Genomic DNA, 20,332 nt, shown 5'->3' on the forward strand with positions numbered 1-20,332 from the left:
CCCACCTCGCTAGGATAGGGCAGGGGGCTGCTGGGCCCTTATATCCCTGAGTCCACCATTAGATGCTGCCTTCCTCACAGAAGAAATTGACCAAGGGCAAATCCTGAGGAGGGACTCTGTTAAGAGCTGTGTTCTGCCAGCACTCCCAGCAGACTGTGGAATGACTCCTGCTGATGGGAATCTGGCAGCACCCCACACCTCAGTCCACTCTTAGGCCATTCACCCCCATGTGCTTCATGTAACAAGTTCTGGGATCAGTTTCTTCAGGATTCTCACTGGTCTCTTCCTGAAAAAAAATTAAAGATGAAAACTAGAGGGATGAATTGCCATGCTTCTCTTCCTGCTTCTGCAGCTGGTCTCAAAACCAGCCCATCTCTTCCTCTATTACCTAATCCAGGTTCCCTATGTCCCTAGGTAGCACTTCCGCTGATCTAGACAGCTTGGCAAAGTAGCGCACACCCTCATTTTTGGGGTTCTGAGCCCTAGCTTAGGGCATGGCTGCTGCACTTGTCTATTTGATATCACAAGCGGGCAGGGGAATACCAAGAGATGCCACAGCAAATTGTCTTGTTGCCAAATACATTCTCCACTGTCACCATTAAGTACCAGCTCCTCTGCCCTTTCCTGGTGTGACCAGGATCAAATGTGCCTGCCAGAAGAGTCACTTCTTTCTGTGCCTGCTGTTCTCTTGTGTCCCCTCATGGAAGTGCTCTTCCTCTAGGGAACCAAGGTGTCTAACCAATACTGCCTAGAATTATAGAGACAGGAAGCACACAATCTCTGCCACAATGTACTCTATTCACATGCCCATTGTGCCAGCACCGAGTGACTGATGTCAGAGGCTGGTTGATGACTTTCTCCTTCCACACAGATGTTCATATGATATTCAAGGCTCTCTTACTTCACGTCCGCTCCCACAGGTCCATCATGTCTCTTACTCAGACCTCCTTGTCTTTGGTTATCCAGTATTTCTCCCTCCAGGCATTTGACCAAACAGCCAGGATATAAACCATTACCTATATGTACATATTTATTCTTCTCTAAGGCGAAATTCTCAAGCATAGAATATGCTACCACCAAAATATGAAGCAGCTCCTCAGGCTCTGTGCTTCCTTCCTACTGACAGGAGGTATATGATGTAATAACATTTCCTTTACCTTGGAGGTCATCTTCCAGACCACAGAAGCCCTATAAAACTTACTAATTTAATGGGCTCCTGAATCATCTATAGGCATTATTTCCACTTTCTGGAGCCTTGAACCTACTTGGTGCTTCTCTTTCATCCAATCCAATTAGCACAATGTCATAATAGATTGACACAATAGACCAGTAAGATATTCTGTAGAATATCTAGGCAGTTCATATCTCTTTAGAACTACAGAATGGCAGGGGGTGGGAAAGTTAATATAGCCCTAGGGAAAAACCATACATTCTCTTGTTCACTCCAGAGCATGTGAGCTATGTCTGATTCTCTTTCCTGTGGAAGGAGATAGAATAGAATACATATTTGGCAGACAAAATGTCACATACCATGTTTGTGAGGTATTTTTTTTTTCTTGTTTTTTGTTTGTTTGTTTGTTTTGAGAAGGAGTCTCACTCTGTCGCTCAGGCTAGCATGCAGTGGCGCCATCTCAGCTCACTGCAAGCTCCACCTCCCAGGTTCACACCATTCTCCTGCCTCAGCCTCCCGAGTAGCTGGGACTACAGGTGCCCGCCACCACACCCGGCTAATTTCTTTTTTGTATTTTTAGTAGAGACGGGGTTCCACCATGTTAGCCAGGATGGTCTCGATCTCCTGACCTCATGATCCTGCTGCCTCAGCCTCCCAAAGTGCTGGAATTACAGGCATGAGCCACTGCGCCAGGCCTTTGTGAGGTGTCATTAATTTGCTCTACCAAAGACAGCACAACTGGCACAAGAGCTACAACTGGGGCCACTATTTGTGAATTTGTGATAGTTCACTCTCATGCTCCAGGATCCATTTGGATTTTTCAGGAGGCTGACTATTGAATTAGAGATATGATTTCTTTACTTCTTCAATGTCTGTCACACTTGGGCAAAATGGTATTTTTAATCAACTTTACTGAGGAATAATTTACATACAATAAAATGCACTCATTTTGAGTGCATAGTTTGATGACTTTTTGACAAACGTATGAATCAATGTAATCAGTACCACCGCAATCAAAATATAGAACATTTCCATCACCCCACTATGTTCTTTTGTGACCCTTTTCAATTTACTATTTTGATTGAGGGGGAAAGTTTCAAAGGATTCCACATAGCTTCTCTACTGGGAAGGTTCTTAACCTACAGTCCTGAGATTCAATGTGGGAGTTCTACTAACTGGCAGTTATGTCCACTGCAATAATATACTGAGGGACTAGAGAGATGCTCACCCAGTGGGTTTGTGGGACTAGTGGACCTGAACCAGAACTCTTCCATTTCTCACCTGGTCTCCACGTATCCTCCTAAGAGGGGGCCATGTTAAAACAGCAAGTTTCAATCTCAGTTTCTAGCTCATTACTTCTATTCAATAGTCTTCAAAATGTCTGGGACTTCCTCTTCCATCATTGTTTCATAACTGTATACTATAGTCATTCACGATTTTGCAGGGTCCTTCATCCTTCAGATCCAGCCACTCCTTCAGTTAGTGGCTTCCATGTCTAAAAACTTGGTTCTATAAATTAAACAAAGGACTATGATTTTTTGGGGGTGGTCATCCTTAACATATTGTCAACCATTCTTGACTTCTTTTGATTGTATAAAATAAGCAACCCTCTTGCTGACTGCCCATCTCTACAGATTTCTGTAGGTTTGGCACTCTTGGATATCACTTTGACTTGCTACTCATGATGATAATGGTGCCTGCTCTGCATTCTATCATACAGGGCCATCGGGGAGCCTGGTTCTGAAGCAGCATTGCCTACTGTCAGCCCTAGACAATAGAAGACGCCACTAAGCTTTACTGCAAGGCCATGGCCTGTTACCAGTACTTTTCTCATTATACAATAAACAAGTATTCTCCAAGCCCACATAACATAGTTGGCTGGTGAGTTTTCTGGCCCTATGTAGAATATCTACTTTAGTATGCCTACATCTCTGAGTCTTTTTTGTTGTTGTTAAAGCCAGTCAAATTTAGCAGTGGGGGGTTGTATACCTACTCTAATGACACCAATGTTAATAAGTTCTCGTATACATCTTTGGGTCTTTTGATCCACCCTTCAATTATTGGCCATCATAATTCTAATATTTCAATGTTACATGGTATGGGCCATCATTATCTCCAAGCTTCCTAGAGCTTAGGTATTAGCACCATCTTCTGGGACCCTGTCAGGGTTTTAAATCCTTTATATCAGAACAGTGCTCATATCAATAAATTCTCCCTTATCCAGATTTATGTTCCACCTTCATCACACCAGCACTTTCAGGCTCCTGTCCCATACAGCCTCTCCTGGCTCCTGCCTACCCATGTTAGGTGGGTCCAGCAGCACCTTCAGGACACAATTCTCCTCCTCCCTCAGCAAGCCCAGCACTTCTCTAGACACATTACATTGTTCATCATGTGAGTTACTGGTCTAAAGCCATGCAGCCAGGTGTGGTACCTTCTGAGTGGGGTCTTTCTGTGCTGAAAAAAAAAAACAAAAAGGATTTTGTATCATGTTCAACCATGCTACAATGCTAGCTTTTGATGGGGAGGAGTGATCCCAGAGACTTCAGAGGAATTTGGGGATTCAAGATTCAAGATGATAAGTGCATCATTCCACATGTCCCTATTTCAAGTCTCAGGTTCCCATTCCCAAATGAGGCCCTAACCTCAGGGTAGCCAACCTCTTAGGGTTGAAAATTTAATCTTCCTTCATGGCTCACTACCCTTATAATTAAGTTTGGGACCTGAACCTCAGCTTTTTCTACCCTCCATTTACAGGAGATGAAAGAGTCTTTATATGCTACCAAGTAGGACTTCTTGGTGATTATCCCCAAACTTGTCTCGCTCCAATGTATTAAAGACTCCCAGCAACAGCAATCTGATTCCAAAGTCCTTGTAATTACTACACTCAAATGCCTGAGATACTCCTCCAGCAGGGCATTCTGGTCTACCTATGTGTAATCCCTCCTCAGCACCAGGTAAAGATTAGGAATTGCACCAAGACTGTATGCCAGGGGCTCTCAGTGCTCTATCTCACACCAATGATGGGGGTCCTTGCTGCCAACCTGTGCCATGGGATTCAGCTCTAAAATCCCTGTTGTAGATCGTGTTCCTTGGAAAACAGACTCTGAGGCTCTGAGATTTGCATGCCAGAGGTTTATTGGGGAGGACTCTCAAAAACAATACCTGTCGGGGTGCGGGAAGCAGGATTGGGCAGAGGGAGAACTTTCAGTGCCATGTATTTGCTATGAAGGCCTCAGTCATCTCACTGGGAGCTGTTGGAGCTGGGACTCTCCCTCAGACTTGCCCCAATTGAGGCGGGACTTTGTACCATACATCAGCCAGTCATTGATGTGGGCTCTCCCCAGGGAGGAAGTGTGGCCTGGGTAAGGCAACTCTCCGGCTGGCGACAGTTCCTGGGGAGAAACTCATCTGTGAGTTATCAGCAACTAACTCTTCCAGGAGTTGGGGAAACAGGGGCTTCTAGAAAAGTGGCCTAAGGATAGCCTACAGCATTCAAGACTCCATCAAAGTGGGATTTGTAGACTGAGAACACTTAAAACACACAGAACACATGCCCAGTTAACTCAAATTGCTGGGGAAGTTTGAGATTCATTTGAACAAAAATAGTAAGAGTATTTAATTCTATTCCCCTGAAACTAAAAATTAGGATTTCCCAACTATATAATGAAGTTAACAAGGTTTGTTGCTCACCCCGTTTGCTCTTTCATCTTCCCTAACTTGAGTTATCTGTTCTGCTTTATTGACTGTTTGGTTAGACATATTCTTGAGTGTTTTCATGATCTCATACATGGGGGATATGAAATGTCATATATCATCATATACCTTTCTTTCTGTCAGGGTCTCTAAACTCTTCCAAATTCCTTTTTTTTTTTTTTTTTTTTTGAGACAGAATCTCACTCTGTCGCCCAGGCCAGAGTGCAGTGGTGCGATCTCAGCTCACTGTGAGCTCCACCTCCCAGGTTCACGCCATTCTCCTGCCTCAGCCTCTCCGAGTAGCTGGGACTACAGGTGCCCGCCACCACTCCCAGCTAATTTTTTGTATTTTTTGTAGAGACGGGGTTTCACCATGGTCTCGATCTCCTGACCTCATGATCCTCCTGCCTCGGCCTCCCAAAGTTCTGGGATTACAAGCGTGAGCCACCGCGCCCGGCCAACTCTTCCAAATTCTTAAGTTGTAGTCCTTTTTACTTGTAACCTGTAGATATTATTTCAAAATACATTTTTATTAAGTTTTAGTTATTATTGGCAGCAATTCACATGATTGAATTTTTTTGTCTTTTAGAGACAGGGTCTCTGTTGCCCAGGTTAGTCTCAAACTCCAGAGCTCAAGTGATCCTCTCACCTCAGCCTCCCAAGTACAGGTCCTCCCTGAGGCTACAGGTGTGCACCACCATGCCTGGCTCACTTGACTGAGTTTAATGTTGTTTAGTCACCAACAGAACAATGATGTCCTAAACCAGTGGTCCCCAAATTTTTGGCACCTGGGACCAGTTTCGTGGAAGACAATTTTTCCATGGATGGCAGATGGCAGGGGGGATGGTTTCAGGATGAAACTGTTAGTTAGATTCTCATAGGAGCACACAGCCTATATCCCCTACATGTGCAGTTCACAATAGAGTTCGTGCTCCTATTAGAACCTAATGCTGCCGCTGCTCTAACAGAAAGTGGAGCTCAGGCGGTAATGCTCGGCTTGCCCTCCTGCTGCTCACCTCCTGCTGTGCGGCCCAGTTCCTAACAGGCCACGGACCAGTACCTGTCTGTGGTCTGGCAATTGAGGACCCCCGTCCTAAACAACTTTGTGTTCACCCTGATTGTGGAGTTGTGTAGTGACCACAGGCATGAACACTGTCTGGGCTACCTCCAGCCCTGTTTATATATATATATATATATATATATACATACATACACACACATAATGGGGACTTCAGAACTTTAAAAAGGGGTGTCACTTAGCCCAGGTTGCCACATCATTTGACTGAGGTTTACATTTCTTTGGCTTTTAAGGTATTTGCATGTTTTTCCTGCCTAGCCCTTACTAAAAACCTTTGAACTTGATCGAATTCCACTTTCTTTTCATATTTTTTCTTATTTAGGAGTGACACAATTACTTCAGATATTAAAATGATGTCTAACTGGATTCTGAGTATCACACAAGACTGAGTCCACTGTTACAACTTCTAAATGGTCCTTCCTATGACACCTATTTAACATACATTTACCATATTTCATCAAATTTACAGTACATATTTTTTCATATTTTAATGTCTTGAGATCAGGGTGAGTCTTCAAATTGCTGTTAGCCGGCGGTCAGTGTTGAAACACTAGCACTGCCTGCACATTGTATTAATTTTCTATGGCAACTTGCTGTGACAAGTTGCTACCAACATAATGCCTGGAACCACACAAATTTGTTATCTTACAATTCTGGGATTCAAAAGTCTGAAGTGGGTATCACTGGGTGAAAATCAAGGTGTCACCTGGGCTCCATTCCTCTATGGTTCTAGGGGAGTTCTAGGGAAGAATCTGTTTCCTTGCCTTTTTCAGCTTTTAGAGGCTGCCCTCTTTCCCTGGCTTATGGCCTCTGCTAGCTTCAAAGTCGGCAGCAGCATCTGGATTCTTCTCACATTGCATCACTCTGACCTCCTTTACTGTCTCCCTCTTCTGCATTTAAGGACCTTGTGATTCCTTTGGCCCACTCAGATATCAAGGATAATCTTAATATTTTAAGGTTGGCCGATTGGCAACCTTAATTTTCTTTCCTTTTTTTTTTTTTTGAGATAGAATCTCGCTCTGTCACCCAGGCTGGAGTGCAAATGGCATGATCTTGGCTCACTGCAACCTTCACCTTCCAGGTTAAAGCGATTCTCCTGACTCAGCTTCCTGAGTAGCTGGGATAACAGGCGCACACCACCATGCCCAGCTAATTTCTTGTATTTTTAGTAGAGATGGGGTTTCACCATGATGGCCAGGCTGGTCTCGAACTCCTGGGCTCAAGTTATCCACTTGCCTTGACCTCCCAAAATGCTGGGATTACAGGCATGAGCCACCACTCCAAGCCTTGGCAACCTTAATTTTCTATCCCACGTAGCCTAATATATTCACAGGTTCTCGGGATTAAGACATTGAGACTTTTTGGGGAGGGACAATATTCTACCTACCACATACATGCAATATAAAAACTTGCAGAACTCGTGTCAGAGGTTTGAAAGAAAATCTCAGAGACAAGAGAGAAGCATTCTTTGAAAATATTCTACATTGCCACAGCTCTTTGTGTCACAGACGATGACATTATATGGGGGAAAAAAATACAAATGTCAACTATATGACTTGCAATATTTTGACTGTAATTCTAGAGTCCATGGCATCTTAGATTGAAGGAAACAGAGTATAAATTCACAGATAGTCAATTTTAATATTTTATATTTAAGTAAAAATATAAAATACATAAATGTATATGAACACGTACTTTTCCGAGGACATAATTTTGTTCTGCATCCCTGTGGTGATGGTGTCATTAGCACTAAATGCAAAATTGGAATTGTAAGCACTGCAGATTTGTATTCCATGCAGAAACCGGATTTCTGCATTTAAAATAATAACCAAAACATGAAAAGGCAATGTGAATATGAGCTTGCAGATAAGGCTTATAAGAGTAGAATTAAGGGCTAAGATGCTATAAGAAAAAGAACATAAACAATATTAGAAGATGAAAGCTTATTTTTCTTTCACAAAGTAGTGCTTAAGTGAGCAGTCCTGATAAAGATGCCGTTTTTTCCATATGGCTATTCAGGGACCAGGTCCTTTCTATCTTGTTGGTCTGCCCTCCCCAAAGGCATCTGTGCCCTTGGCATGAAGCAGGGGCTGGCATATCTGCATTCTAGCTGAAAGAGAGGGAAGAAGACAAATTCTAGGGGAATATTTTTTAGTAGATATTTTAGCACAGCATATTCTATGATCACAGTAGAATAAAATTAAAAGTAAATAATAAAAGGGTCGCCAAAATGATCTCAACAACTTGGAAATTTAAAAGCACTCTCTTAAATAAGCCTGAAGTAAATCCTGAGAATAAAATAGAAAGAGAAATTAGGAACTGTTTGGATAATAAATCCTATAAGATATAGCAAGATCTTTGCAGAGAAAAATTTATTGTTTGCTATTACAAAAAAAGGGCTAAAAATTAAAGAATTAAATATTCCCTCTTTAAAATTAGGATAATAAACACAAAATAAACTTAAAGAAACTAGGAAGAATTAATAATAATAAAAGGTGAAATTAATAAAATAGACCCCCAAGTCTGAAAGAATAAACAAATTATAAACAGTTCCTCCTTTGAAAAGATTATAAAATGATGTTTAAAAAAAAAAGACTCACAAGCCTGATTAAAGATAAAGGAGAGATCCTAAAAATAAGAGCAATAGGATGTATAACAGATACAGACAGAGAAGAGATTAAAAATTATGAGAATTCTATGTGTAACTCTATGGAAAACAAATTTGAAAATCTAGAATAAATGGATAATTTCATAGCTGAATATAAGTCACCAAAATTACCCAAATGAAAACTTGAATATGGAAATTACCATAGAAGAAAGCTATCATTACGAAAAAAAAAAAAAGAAGTCACTAGGGCAATTTTATCCAATCTTCAAACTGTTATGGTTGTAAACTTACTTAAATTATTCCAGACTCTAGAAAAAAAGTGAAAGTTCTTGAATTTATTTTATATTACAGCAATTACACCAAAACCTATGAAAGATGGTAACACAAAAATGAAAAAACAAGCCACAGATTAATCTTACAGTGAATATACTACAAATACTAAGCAAAACATCAGCAAAATCCCAAAGGAGTAATATGATATAACCAAGAGTAGTTTATTTCGGGAATGCAAGACGGTTTAATGGTAACAAATACATCAACATAATCCCTTACATCAATACATTAAGGGAGAAGAATTATTGAAAATGTTAATAAATGCCAAGATGTTATTTGATATAATTCAGTAGTCATCTCTATTTTAAAAACTTTAAAAATAATAGTAACAGAAGAACACAACTTATAACACAGAATATTTATGAAAAAGCAAGCACATATATTTTCCTAAATGGTAAACCATCACAACCATCTTAATTAAAATTAGGAACTTAGCAAGTAGGCCCAGTATCTTCATTACTATTTAATATTATCTCTGATTTTTGGAGAAAATTAAATAGCTTGCATAAGAATTGGAAATGAAGATACAAAATTACTTCTTTTCATTGGTAACATGAATCCATGCCCAGGAAGCCCACAAGAAATTCAAGTTTAAAAAATAAAAACCTTTAGAATAAATAAAATTGACAAGGTAGCTGGATATAAGATAAATATCTAAATATCAATATATTTTCTGCACAGAAGTACTTAGAGATAGAAAACAGGAAAATATTATATTTACAGTAGCAACAAATAAAATACTTGGAATAAAGTTTCCAAGAAAGATACAGGACCTACATAAAGAGGATGGTAACTCTACTGAAGACATAAAATAAGGTCTGGCAAGTGGAAGGATATACCAGGTTGTTGGCTGGAATACTTAATTTTATTTAAAAATATCAGTTATATAAATGTAATGTCATTTTGATTAGAATTTTGATAAGGTTTTTGCTTTTATGAAAGCAACGAGGGTGGGAAGAGAAAGAATTAGATAATTTTATACTAAAACACTTTTGAAAGACTATGTAAAAAATTAAAATTCCTATATAGCATAAGACACTTGAAAGGCGAAAGAGACACAGTGGCTATAAGAAAAAAAAATGCGGCTGGGCGCGGTGACTCATGCCTGTAATCCCAGCACTTTGGAAGGTCAAGGTGGGCAGATCACCTGAGGTCGGGAGTTCGAGAACAGCCTGGCCAACATGGTGAAACCCTGTGTCTACTGAAAATACAAAAATTAGCTGGGCATAGTGGTGTGTGCCTATAGTCCCAGCTACTCGGGAGGCTGAGGCAGGAGAATCGCTTGAACCTGGGAGGCGGAGGTTGCAGTGAGCCAAGATCGTGCCACTGCACTCCAGCTTGGGTGACAGAGCGAGACTCTGTCTCAAAAAAAAAAAAAAAGTGTCAGAGTTGATATACAAAGGGGTATCTTTGTAATATACAAACAGATCTCACAATTTGATAAGAAAAGGATAAAAATCAAATAAAAATCAAATAAATGCCTATTCAAATATATGAATAGGCAATTCTTAAATAAATACATTTTTTTGACAAACATATTCTTTAAACATATCCACATTGTCAACCAGCAAATTCACTAATAGTTAGGAAACTGCAAATTAAAGTAACAATGAAATTTTACTTTACACTTAATTGAGTGGCAAAAATTAGAGAATCATATTTAATTCCTACTGCTGGCAGACACATGGGATAAAGATACAAATACTGCTAGGTATAAATTTGATGTGTTACAGCTCTTTCAAAAGGTAATTTCAATTTCTGTGAAAATTTAAAATATATAATATACTCTTTAACGCTGCAATCTCAACTTCTTAAAACCTATCCCAGAGACATAAAAACACCACTGGCAAGTGTGGGCATAGGTATTGTGATATTTATTAAAGCATTATTCATAGAACAAAAAATGGAAGCAAAGTGATTAAATTACGACCCATTTACAACATGAAACATTAAGAAGCCATTAAAAGGAATAAACAGGAACTATTACGTATCAGTTAATTCAGAACTATTTCCATGAAATCCTGCTTATAAAAATTCTGCTTTATTTTTGTACATGCATATATAGGTCTGTATATAATTGTATGAAAATAGAGGAAAAAATTTAAAAGATATCATTTGTCAACATGGGTCACTGAGAGGGGGAAGAAAAGGGAGAAAAAAGAGATCTGGGAACCCAGCAAAAAGAGAAAGGAAAAAGTAACATTTTACTTGAAGAATGTGTAATATAATCAAATTATACATTTAAGTAAAGTTATAAACCTGTATGTGTGTATACAGTTTTTTAAAAATAGAAAAATTTTAACGTCAACTATTAGATTATGATTTAAAAAGCACGCAACTGAATTAAGACCCAGGGGAAAGACAACATCATAAAGCACTACAATTTAGTCACTATGGTAACTTGCAAAGTATTTTTGCAAAGCTGTTCTCACAGCTCCCACACGTACAATCAAAACAAATATGCTAAACACTAAAATTTAAAGAGAATTGGTCATTTTATGTGTTGTATTAACACATTTAATAGTGTCATTGTACATAATATAAAATTTATGTTAAATCCATATAATGTTATGCAGTCAAGGCCATCTATTTTTGTTTACTTTGATAACTGTGTTTCCAAAGGACTAATAGTATAAAGAAAAATTTTTGATGGTGCAGTACAAAGTGATGAGAGAGACTACAAGCAAATATAATGTGCCCCATTCAAATATATATATATGCATATGTGTATATACCTATTTGTATATACTACCGCTATAGTATATACATTTGTATACAGTATCACCTTTTATAAATTATTTACATGAGCTAATTTCCATAACAGTACTAAAAGAATTAGCTACGTTACCCCCTTCAGAAGAAAATAATATGTAAATAAATAATATAGCATATTTACCACTATGAATTTTGCCTTTTCCTCCGTTTTGCCTTATCCATTCAATTTTACGTGTAAAAAAAAAAATCACAGTAAATTTTGCTGAAAAGAAAAAGCAAATGGTGGGAGATGAAATTTTGAAAAAATTATTTTTCTATCACTCTTAATGATTCAAATTTCACAAATATTTGAAATATGAAGCCCCAAAGCAATTGTGCAATCAAGTCTCCTAAAGTAGTAGGTGTTTTGGTAAATTTAGAAATAATTGATACTAGATTTTAAAGTACATTGAACATTACTTCTCACCAGAGATCTCACTTCTATCCAACCAAATCTGCTATACCCTTCCAAAGTCCCTGCCTCATCCTGCAAATATTACATCCTCCTTTGAGGATCCTTCCCTGACTCTGTCCAGCAGAGGACTTTTTGGCTCTTCCCTTCTGTCCTTACCACTGGTACTATACTTAGGGGGTTGTATATTCTTCTCCCTGCTTGGTTGTGAGCAAACAGGGCAAAACCAAAGTCCAGTCATTTCTGTACCTTTCGTGCCTGACTACATACATGCCTACCAACTACCCACTCACACATCACTTATTTCCCATTCTGTGCTCTTGCCCATGTTACCTCAATCTTTAATATTCTCACCTGTCTCGCTAATCTGTGTTTCCTGCAAACCTGACAGTATTTCCCTCTGATGACTTCTTATCTCTACAGTCCACTTATTCCCAGCATAGAGATTTATCTCCTCGTGTCTCTGCACTGCTTCCAATTGCTTTCTAATGACTCCATATGTGCAACCTTTGTATCCAAAGCAAGATCCTAAACAGAAACCGTGGGTGCTATTTTTTTAATTTCCAAATATGCTAGTACCAAACATAAGTAATTTAACCATCAATACTGGTTAAATTAAGGAACATATTTTTCCCCTCTAGATTCTCATTGTATTGTCAAATATGTTATTAATGTATAATTTTCTGATTTCTATTTAATGGATAGATTAGGGAGCATACACACAAAAACAATGACCTCAAAATACTTCTGGGAAAGTGGTGAAATGAGTCTCTCTTCATCTCCCCACAAGGACCCAAGTTCCTTCCTCCTACTAGAAACAGCTCTTGATGCTAATTGCTGCTCTTATACATATGGAATTAACATCTCTAACTGCCTGCAAGTATCTTTATACCCAAAGTTCCCTTAGAAACATAATGAGATGAGTGGAAATGGAAATAATACATGAGATCAGAAAAATAATAAAGTAGGTGAGCTGTGAATAAAGGATAAATAATCCAAGGCATAATTCTTGTCTAGTCCTCAACAGAAACCCTCTGAGAGTTAGTTTCATATTTCCTGAGAATAGATGGAGGAGGGGGGGCATTACTTGAGAAGCAAGTGAAAGAAACATAAAATATATATGACTACCCATCATCAATAAAGAGTCATAATAAGGCTACCAAAACCAAACTGGAGAAAAACAAAGGAATAAAAGCATTTTGAAGTTTGGTGCAGTCCATTTATATAGACATTTTTCCCTTATGAATTTTCACCACAAAATCATCCATTCTTCAAAGCTAACCATGATTTGATCAAGACAATGAAAAATCTAAGATTATTTTTTGACATAGACATTTACATTTTTAAAAAAAGCTGAGTCCCAGTGTAACAATAAATGCATAGCACACATGAGTAAAGAAAATGGCTATCGGATTGATATTCCCCCTTAAACATATGGCATTGACATCAAGAACTCACAACCACCCAGGCCACGACCTAAGACCAGCTGTAATGTGAATCCGCTAAAAAGTAGGGAAAATTCCTGTGTTGCATTAAACTTTAGTTTCTTTCCAGAGCTATTATTTTAACAGATACTCATTATATGTGTACTTCACTTCATTATCATTTTTTTCTCCGCAAGGTTAGTTCAAAGTGTAGGACCAAAACGTTATAGAAAGAGGTGGCATAAAGAGTAAAAGCTGCATTTCTAATTATCCCAGCTGAAGATCACTTTTCCATATGTTGATGTTCAAATGAGTCAGCACCCTAGTGGACTCTGATGTGTCTTAGATGGATAGAAATACTCTAAATTTCATCATTGAAAATACAGATACCTTGAAATTTTATAATTCTGGATGAATAGTAATGGATATTAATCTTATTAATCCTATCTATTTGAGTATAGACTGGTGGAAAATTTAAGAGCCAGAAAATTTTTAATATATTTCCAATGCTCCTGAAAGGAACTGGGTGGTTTTTATTCAAAATAGTGGGCTGGCAATATTTGCATAGAAGAACCAGCATTCCTACACAAAAGTTTAAAAATATAAAAGCATTGTGGCCAAAGCAAATATTTCTCACTTGAAGGAATAATGGAGTGATGGATTATGCGGATCAGTGGCCCAAAGATTCCAAATGTACTAGCTAATAACCACGTTTCTACTTCTCTATGGTACAAAACCTTGCATCTTTCAGTGAATCCAATCAGAGGCTGGTAGCCATTTGTTATTCTGACTTTTCCTGGAGAACAACTCAGCCATTCTCATTAAATTAAGAACATTAACATTTGTCACATTCTGAGGATATTTTAATAATAATGCATCCATGGCCAGGTGCAGTGGCTCATGCCTGTAATCCCAACACTTTGGGAGGCTAAGGCAAGTGGATCACTTGAGTCCAGGAGTTTGAGACCAGCCTGAGCAACATAGTGAAACCTCATGTCTACAAAAAATACAAAAAATTAGCTGGGCATGGTGGCACGCAACTATAGTCCCAGCTACTTGGGAGGGTGAGATGGGAGAATTGCTTGAGCCAGTGAGGCAGAGGTTGCAGTGACCCAAGATCATGCCACTGCACTCCAGTCCAGCCTGGGTGACAGAGTGAGACCCTGTCTCAAGTACTACTATTACTACTACTACTAATAACAATGCATTCACGTTGTTGTCCTCCCAGGCACCTTACCCTCTTGAAGAGGCAACAACATGTAGGGACTTTGGAGTCACACTGACCCAAGGTCAGATTCTGGCTCCATCATTCAAAGCCATGTGGGCCTGAGAAAGTCACTTAACTTCAGTTAAGCATTCGTTTCCCTATTAGAGAAAAGGAAATAATAAAAATTTGACTTGGACTGCTGCAAAATGCCCAACCCAATGCCTGACATACAAGGCACTCAATAAGTGGTAGCTGATAAAATTACTTTTCCAGTATGGCACTGACTGGAGAATAAGAGACCCTTTGACCTGAGTAATCTTGTAATTTGTCTTTTACCCACTTGTTAGGCTAGATCAGACGTGATGGCTGAATACGGGGTGGCTAGAGAGAGGAGTTATTGCAGGTTTCTTCCAGCTGAGCCTCGATATCTCACTTTCCTCCCAATACAAACACGTGGTTCTTTCTTTCTCTCTGCTCAGAGGGCATCTTATTAACAAGGGCTTTCCTGAACACCTTACAAAAACGTCCTCCTTATTCTTCTTTATATTTCTACATGGTACTTACATCATATGAACATTTTTCCATTTCTTTTTATTTGTAAACTGCCTGTCTCCTGCCACTAGAAAGCAAGCTCCCTAAGGGCAGGGGACTTCGTCTTATTCACAGCTCTGTTTCTTATAACCTGAGTGGCACACAGTAGATCAACAAATATTTATTAAATAAGTAATTTTCTCAAAATAATAAACTGTTTCCTGCCAGGCAGTGATCTGGAAACACCAGAAGGCTGGCACTTCTTCCAAAACTCCTAGTGGATCTCATTCAAGGAGCAGGGGGCCCTCTGTGCTGACCTCCAAGCTGAAAATGACAATGGAGATTTTGAGAAATGTTTGTCTTTCTGATCTGTCAATGTACTGTTTATAGCTCATTATCATCCATATTTCCTTTTCTTGTCTCGGTAAATGCTATTATCTCTCTTAATTTCAAGCTCTTAGGTAAAAGCACTATGTCTATAACATTTTCTGCCACCACCAAGTTTTAGATACTTAGTACATGCTGAGGGGTGATGATTTTTGCTATGTGGAAAGGATAGCATGCTCTTAATTTTGGCCTCAGAGACAATCTTTACATTCTATAAATGATATAAAACAGATTGGGAGATACCAACTATGTCTTCTAGAGATATATGTTATTGAAAAAAATACAATAGAACATGCAGAAGTGATTCTGATTTTAAAATTTTAAACAGAATTAAAAACAAGGTTTTACTTTTTTGTTACTGTTGCTTAAAAATTTTGTGCAAGTTTATCACGGTGACAATAAAACAATGAATAATGCCAGAATAGTTCAAGAAAAAGCAGAATTTTACCTGAGTTATTTAGAATAGTTGCTCCAAATTGTTATCTTCCTATGTATCATATTAAGTAATGAACTTTAAAATATTGATAGCCATCAAAATACACACATCCAATGGACTTATCCTCAACTGAAGCATATTTCTCTAGCAAACAGTACCGTCACTGAAGTCAAAAATATGTGAACTGTAATTATAACACTCACAAATTGTATACCACTTTAAATTAACTTTATTGAATTACAATTAAGAGACTATTGACCTTTCAGATGTTGAGTGCACTTGGTTTTAACTTTAAACAATCAACTGTAGGCCAGTCATTTCTTCAAGTCGATGTCCAGATTTTAAAGGATAATTAAAGATTCTGAATCACATACTCATAAGCTGATTAATTGTGACTGACACAGTCCCTGCTGCTAAAGTCTGGATCAATGGCAAATTTACTCATATTACAAAATTTGCTCATGCAGTGGTTTCCTTTTGTTAAGTAGTATCCTTAAAAAAAAAAATTCCCATACAATCTACACCAAAATGTCCTTTCTGGCTCAGAAAACAAGTAGTAAATATTCAATAGTCTTTTAAATATGTGTAACCCTTTACAAAGTAAACTGTATTAAGTTGTAGGACTATATGCCTTAAGCCCTCATTGACCAACTCTAAACTGTGAGATCCAAATGTTGGCAGTCAAAAATCTCTCCTTTGCAGCTTCTCAAGGAACTGACCACTAAATAACCCAGAAAAAAAGTAAAACATAAAAGAATCCCACCTTTTATATGATCAAATAGTAGAAACACCACCATAATTACAGCAATAGAGCATTATTGACATGTAGTATGGATGCTTATAAGCGATAGCAATCATTTCTAATGAGAAATACAGTATAATATTGAATAGTTATAAAGATACACTTTCAATTTCATTTTCAATCTATGTTCATTAGCAACAGTGGAGGCTAAATCTTATTTAAGTAGAAATGAATTTCAATATGCAGAATGAATGAATCCATTTATGCAGCAGGTGAAATTCCACGAGATAAACATATATTTATTCTAAGTAAGCAGAAAGCTACATATTACACTGTCTGGGTAGAAATACCTGAAATTTCATGCGTTTGAGTGCCTTAATTCTTTTTTTATTTACAAAAAAGTCACACACCCAAAATGCTATTTTAAAATCAAAGAAATCTGTTCTGAATCTCATTTTACTATTTAATAGAGCAGCTGAAAAATGACTTAAAGATGTGGCCATATGGTGTGAAAATCCAGAATCAAGGAAAGAATGAGATACTGTAAACATGTAAAAAGCAATAAAAGGAGGCAACTCTAAGCTCGGTTAATGAAAAGCTGATGATGGAGACTGTCTTTTATTGATTACATTTGAGGACACTGACTCACTGGTGTTTTCCAAAACATGAATTCTGCATTTCAAGTGTTTGAGAGATTCAGCTAAGTCTCTTTCCCTCAGCCTGGAATTGTTTGCACAGAAAGACTCCATAGAATAAATTACTGAACCTTCCAGCACAGCTCAATTAACTGAATGAAGCTGGGAGAGAAAAGCTCCAATCTGGTAGCCACAGAACAGAACCTGGCATCGTTTTTGCTTAAAGAGTTTACAAGTAGATCATGGGGCATTTAAAAGACAGCCTGAATTTAAGAGTAAAGACAACAGGAAGAGGCATGAGGAGCTCCAACTCACACTTTTTCCCACTGGTGTTTCTGCAGGAAGTAAGTCAGGTGTTTGCATTCTCGAGTCATTTGATGTCTGTCTTTATGAGGAATTCTGGTGTCTCTACCCTCTTTCCCCAGCCTCACACATAAGTTGAGCCAGACTTTCTGTTCCCTAGAAGTTCAGAACAGCTTTTTCCTTTAACTGTCCCTTATACATGTAACTCAACTTGATGCAACAGAACCTGAAGTCACTTGATAAATGATTAAACCATCTATACCTAGAGAGTTATCTAGTTCTGACTCAACACCAGGGCTTGGAATTCAGCTATTGGTACATTAATTTATTTAGCAAAGGTTTTCTGAGACCAGGTATTGGAATTACCAAGTGGAATAAAACAGCCCTGTTCTCAAAGATCTCAGTCTAGTGAGAAAAACACCCTGGCAAACAAAAGTTATAATAAATGAGTTAAATACCCCAGCCAAAGTGCATAAAGTTTTCAGAAGGAGCTTCCAAATTGGGAAAGTGCTACAGGTTCTGTGGAGGTACAGTTCACCTACGTCCTCAGAGCAATTTTAGATTTCACTTCATGGGACACATGAGGATGAGCTCAAGGCATCTGAGACATTTCCCTCACTTCCTTGAAAGAGTAGCATGACCCTTCTTCTTATCCATCCCTTCCTCTTCATTCCACCACGTGAGCGGCAGAGAGAGATCAGAAGGGCCCTGAGGTTGACTTTCAGAACAAGAAAGTTAGACTCTCTCTCCCCTTGGTTCTCCCAAACCACTTGGTGACAAGACAACAATGAGCAGGAATCATGCTAACAATTTTATGGATTGCTTACACATCAACTACTGACTGTTGCCCTCAACCATACATGATCCCACAGCCAAATAAGTCAATAGCTGTGGAAGTCGGGAAAACCACAATGTAAATGCTGAAAGCCCCACATTGTACCAATGGCGTTTTCTTACAAATAGATGACATCCTCATCAGTAGCAAGTGTTGAAAACACAAGGAATGCCTGAAGAATGGGAGGGGGGTGAGTCTGTGAGGAAATCTTGTGGAAAGAAGAGAGATATTTGTAACAGCTGAGAGGAAATCCTGACACACCAGCCTCCAAAATCACTAGGCCGCCTTTCAGCCCAGGGTTCCCTCCTGCCTGGGGAATTTGGCCCCTTTCCAATGGCAGTGCCCTCATGTGCTACGCTGAAAATAAAACAAAGGATGCCATTCATCATATTTTTCAACAACTGGTTTCTTTTCTTAGTTTGAAAGAAAAACTTGGCAATCGTAAAGCTGAGTTTTTTATTTTTATATATTTTCTTCTTCGTGTCAAAATAAACTGGAAAAGAAAAAAAATAGCCCAATGGTAAGAAAAGGAAAATACACAAAATCCTTCAGAGCTTAGTTGGCCACACACTGCCACTCGACTGACACCAAACCGTGGAACGCATCTCTCTCAAGTTCTCCCAGCCCAAAGAGCCGGCTGCCTTCTGCTTCTGTAGATGTGGCTACTTAGAGAAATTCAAATAGGCTCCCAGTGTTAACTATGCTGCATATTTACTTTAATCAAAGTGACATTTCCCAGATGGTGTCATCCAGAAAACCTCATCCGAAGTGAAGAGTACAAGAGAATTTAGCAGCTCATTCCAGGGAAAATTGAACACAGGTGCTCTCCCATTTTAAGATGACTCAGTTTACAAAAATATAAAACTATGTAACAGATACCCTTTTGGCATGAATATCCCACCCCCATAGATATCTGGTACCTGAAATTGGTACCAGGCAATCCATATGAAGGTGTGAATGTATAAATGATAACATCTCTACATTATCAGCTGCACAACCCTAATACTCTTGGGTGTTAATTCTGAGCCTGAATGTTTTGCCATTCCCAGACCCTTCCTTTGCTGAGCAGAAGGAAAGGTGAGAAAGAAAGTACTTGAGGCAAGAAGCTGCTCTAAGGTGCCTCTGAAAATTAGTAGATCTAAATGCATTATTCACTGAATACCCAGAGTTTCCACGCTGTAGGTAAAACAGACAGCTTCCTCCACGGAGGTTACAGGATAATCACTTTCTAATCACAGTATAATAAAACACTGTGATTATATAATAATCACAGTATAATCACTTTAGTAATTAGTTAATTGTGACGTGAGCTAGGAAAGAAAGGACAGGCATAACGGAGCATGTAACCTACCCTGATGATCTCAGGAGAATTTTCTGAGGAAATGACATTGTCACTCTAGGAACTGGAGAGCAAAGAGTAAAAGAATAGACTTCAGAAAGGACAAACCTATACAGAAACCTGGTCCTGCAACTTACAAGATATATGACCTCAAGGAAGTTACTTAACTTCTCTGAGCCTCCGTTTCTGTACCTGTAGAGTGGGAATAATATTGCTCTCAGAGGGCTGTTGTGAGAATTAAATAAAGTAATAGATGTGCCAAATGCTTGGCATGTATTCAGCACACGGCCAGGTCCAGGTCCTGTGAAGCCGGAAGCTTACACCATTTTGAGTACCATCATTAAAAAATAACCCAAAAATAGGTTTGTAAGTGAATTTAGAATGAGAAAATAAATTACAACAAACTATACATTTTTAAACTATAATTATTGTGAATTCCAG

General features: G+C 38.5%; 1 protein-coding gene across 8 annotated transcripts in view; it reads right to left on the minus strand.

The window, feature by feature from the left end:
- Window positions 1-20,332, minus strand: part of FTCDNL1 (formiminotransferase cyclodeaminase N-terminal like) — a 188,238-nt gene that overhangs the window by 117,244 nt on the left and 50,662 nt on the right. For 2 of the 8 annotated variants that reach the window (XM_055108932.1, XM_055108924.1), the window contains one exon: window positions 8,874-15,538. The exons of the other annotated variants lie outside the window; for them this stretch is intronic. In XM_055108932.1, the coding sequence (XP_054964907.1) occupies window positions 15,489-15,538 (50 nt within the window). In that variant the 3' untranslated portion in view covers window positions 8,874-15,488. Of the gene's footprint in view, window positions 1-8,873; window positions 15,539-20,332 lie in introns of those variants that run through there. 8 annotated transcript variants of the gene reach the window in all.

This window comes from Pan paniscus, chromosome 13, assembly GCF_029289425.2.
Source record: "Pan paniscus chromosome 13, NHGRI_mPanPan1-v2.0_pri, whole genome shotgun sequence".
In the NCBI taxonomy this organism is placed as follows: Eukaryota; Metazoa; Chordata; class Mammalia; order Primates; family Hominidae; genus Pan; species Pan paniscus.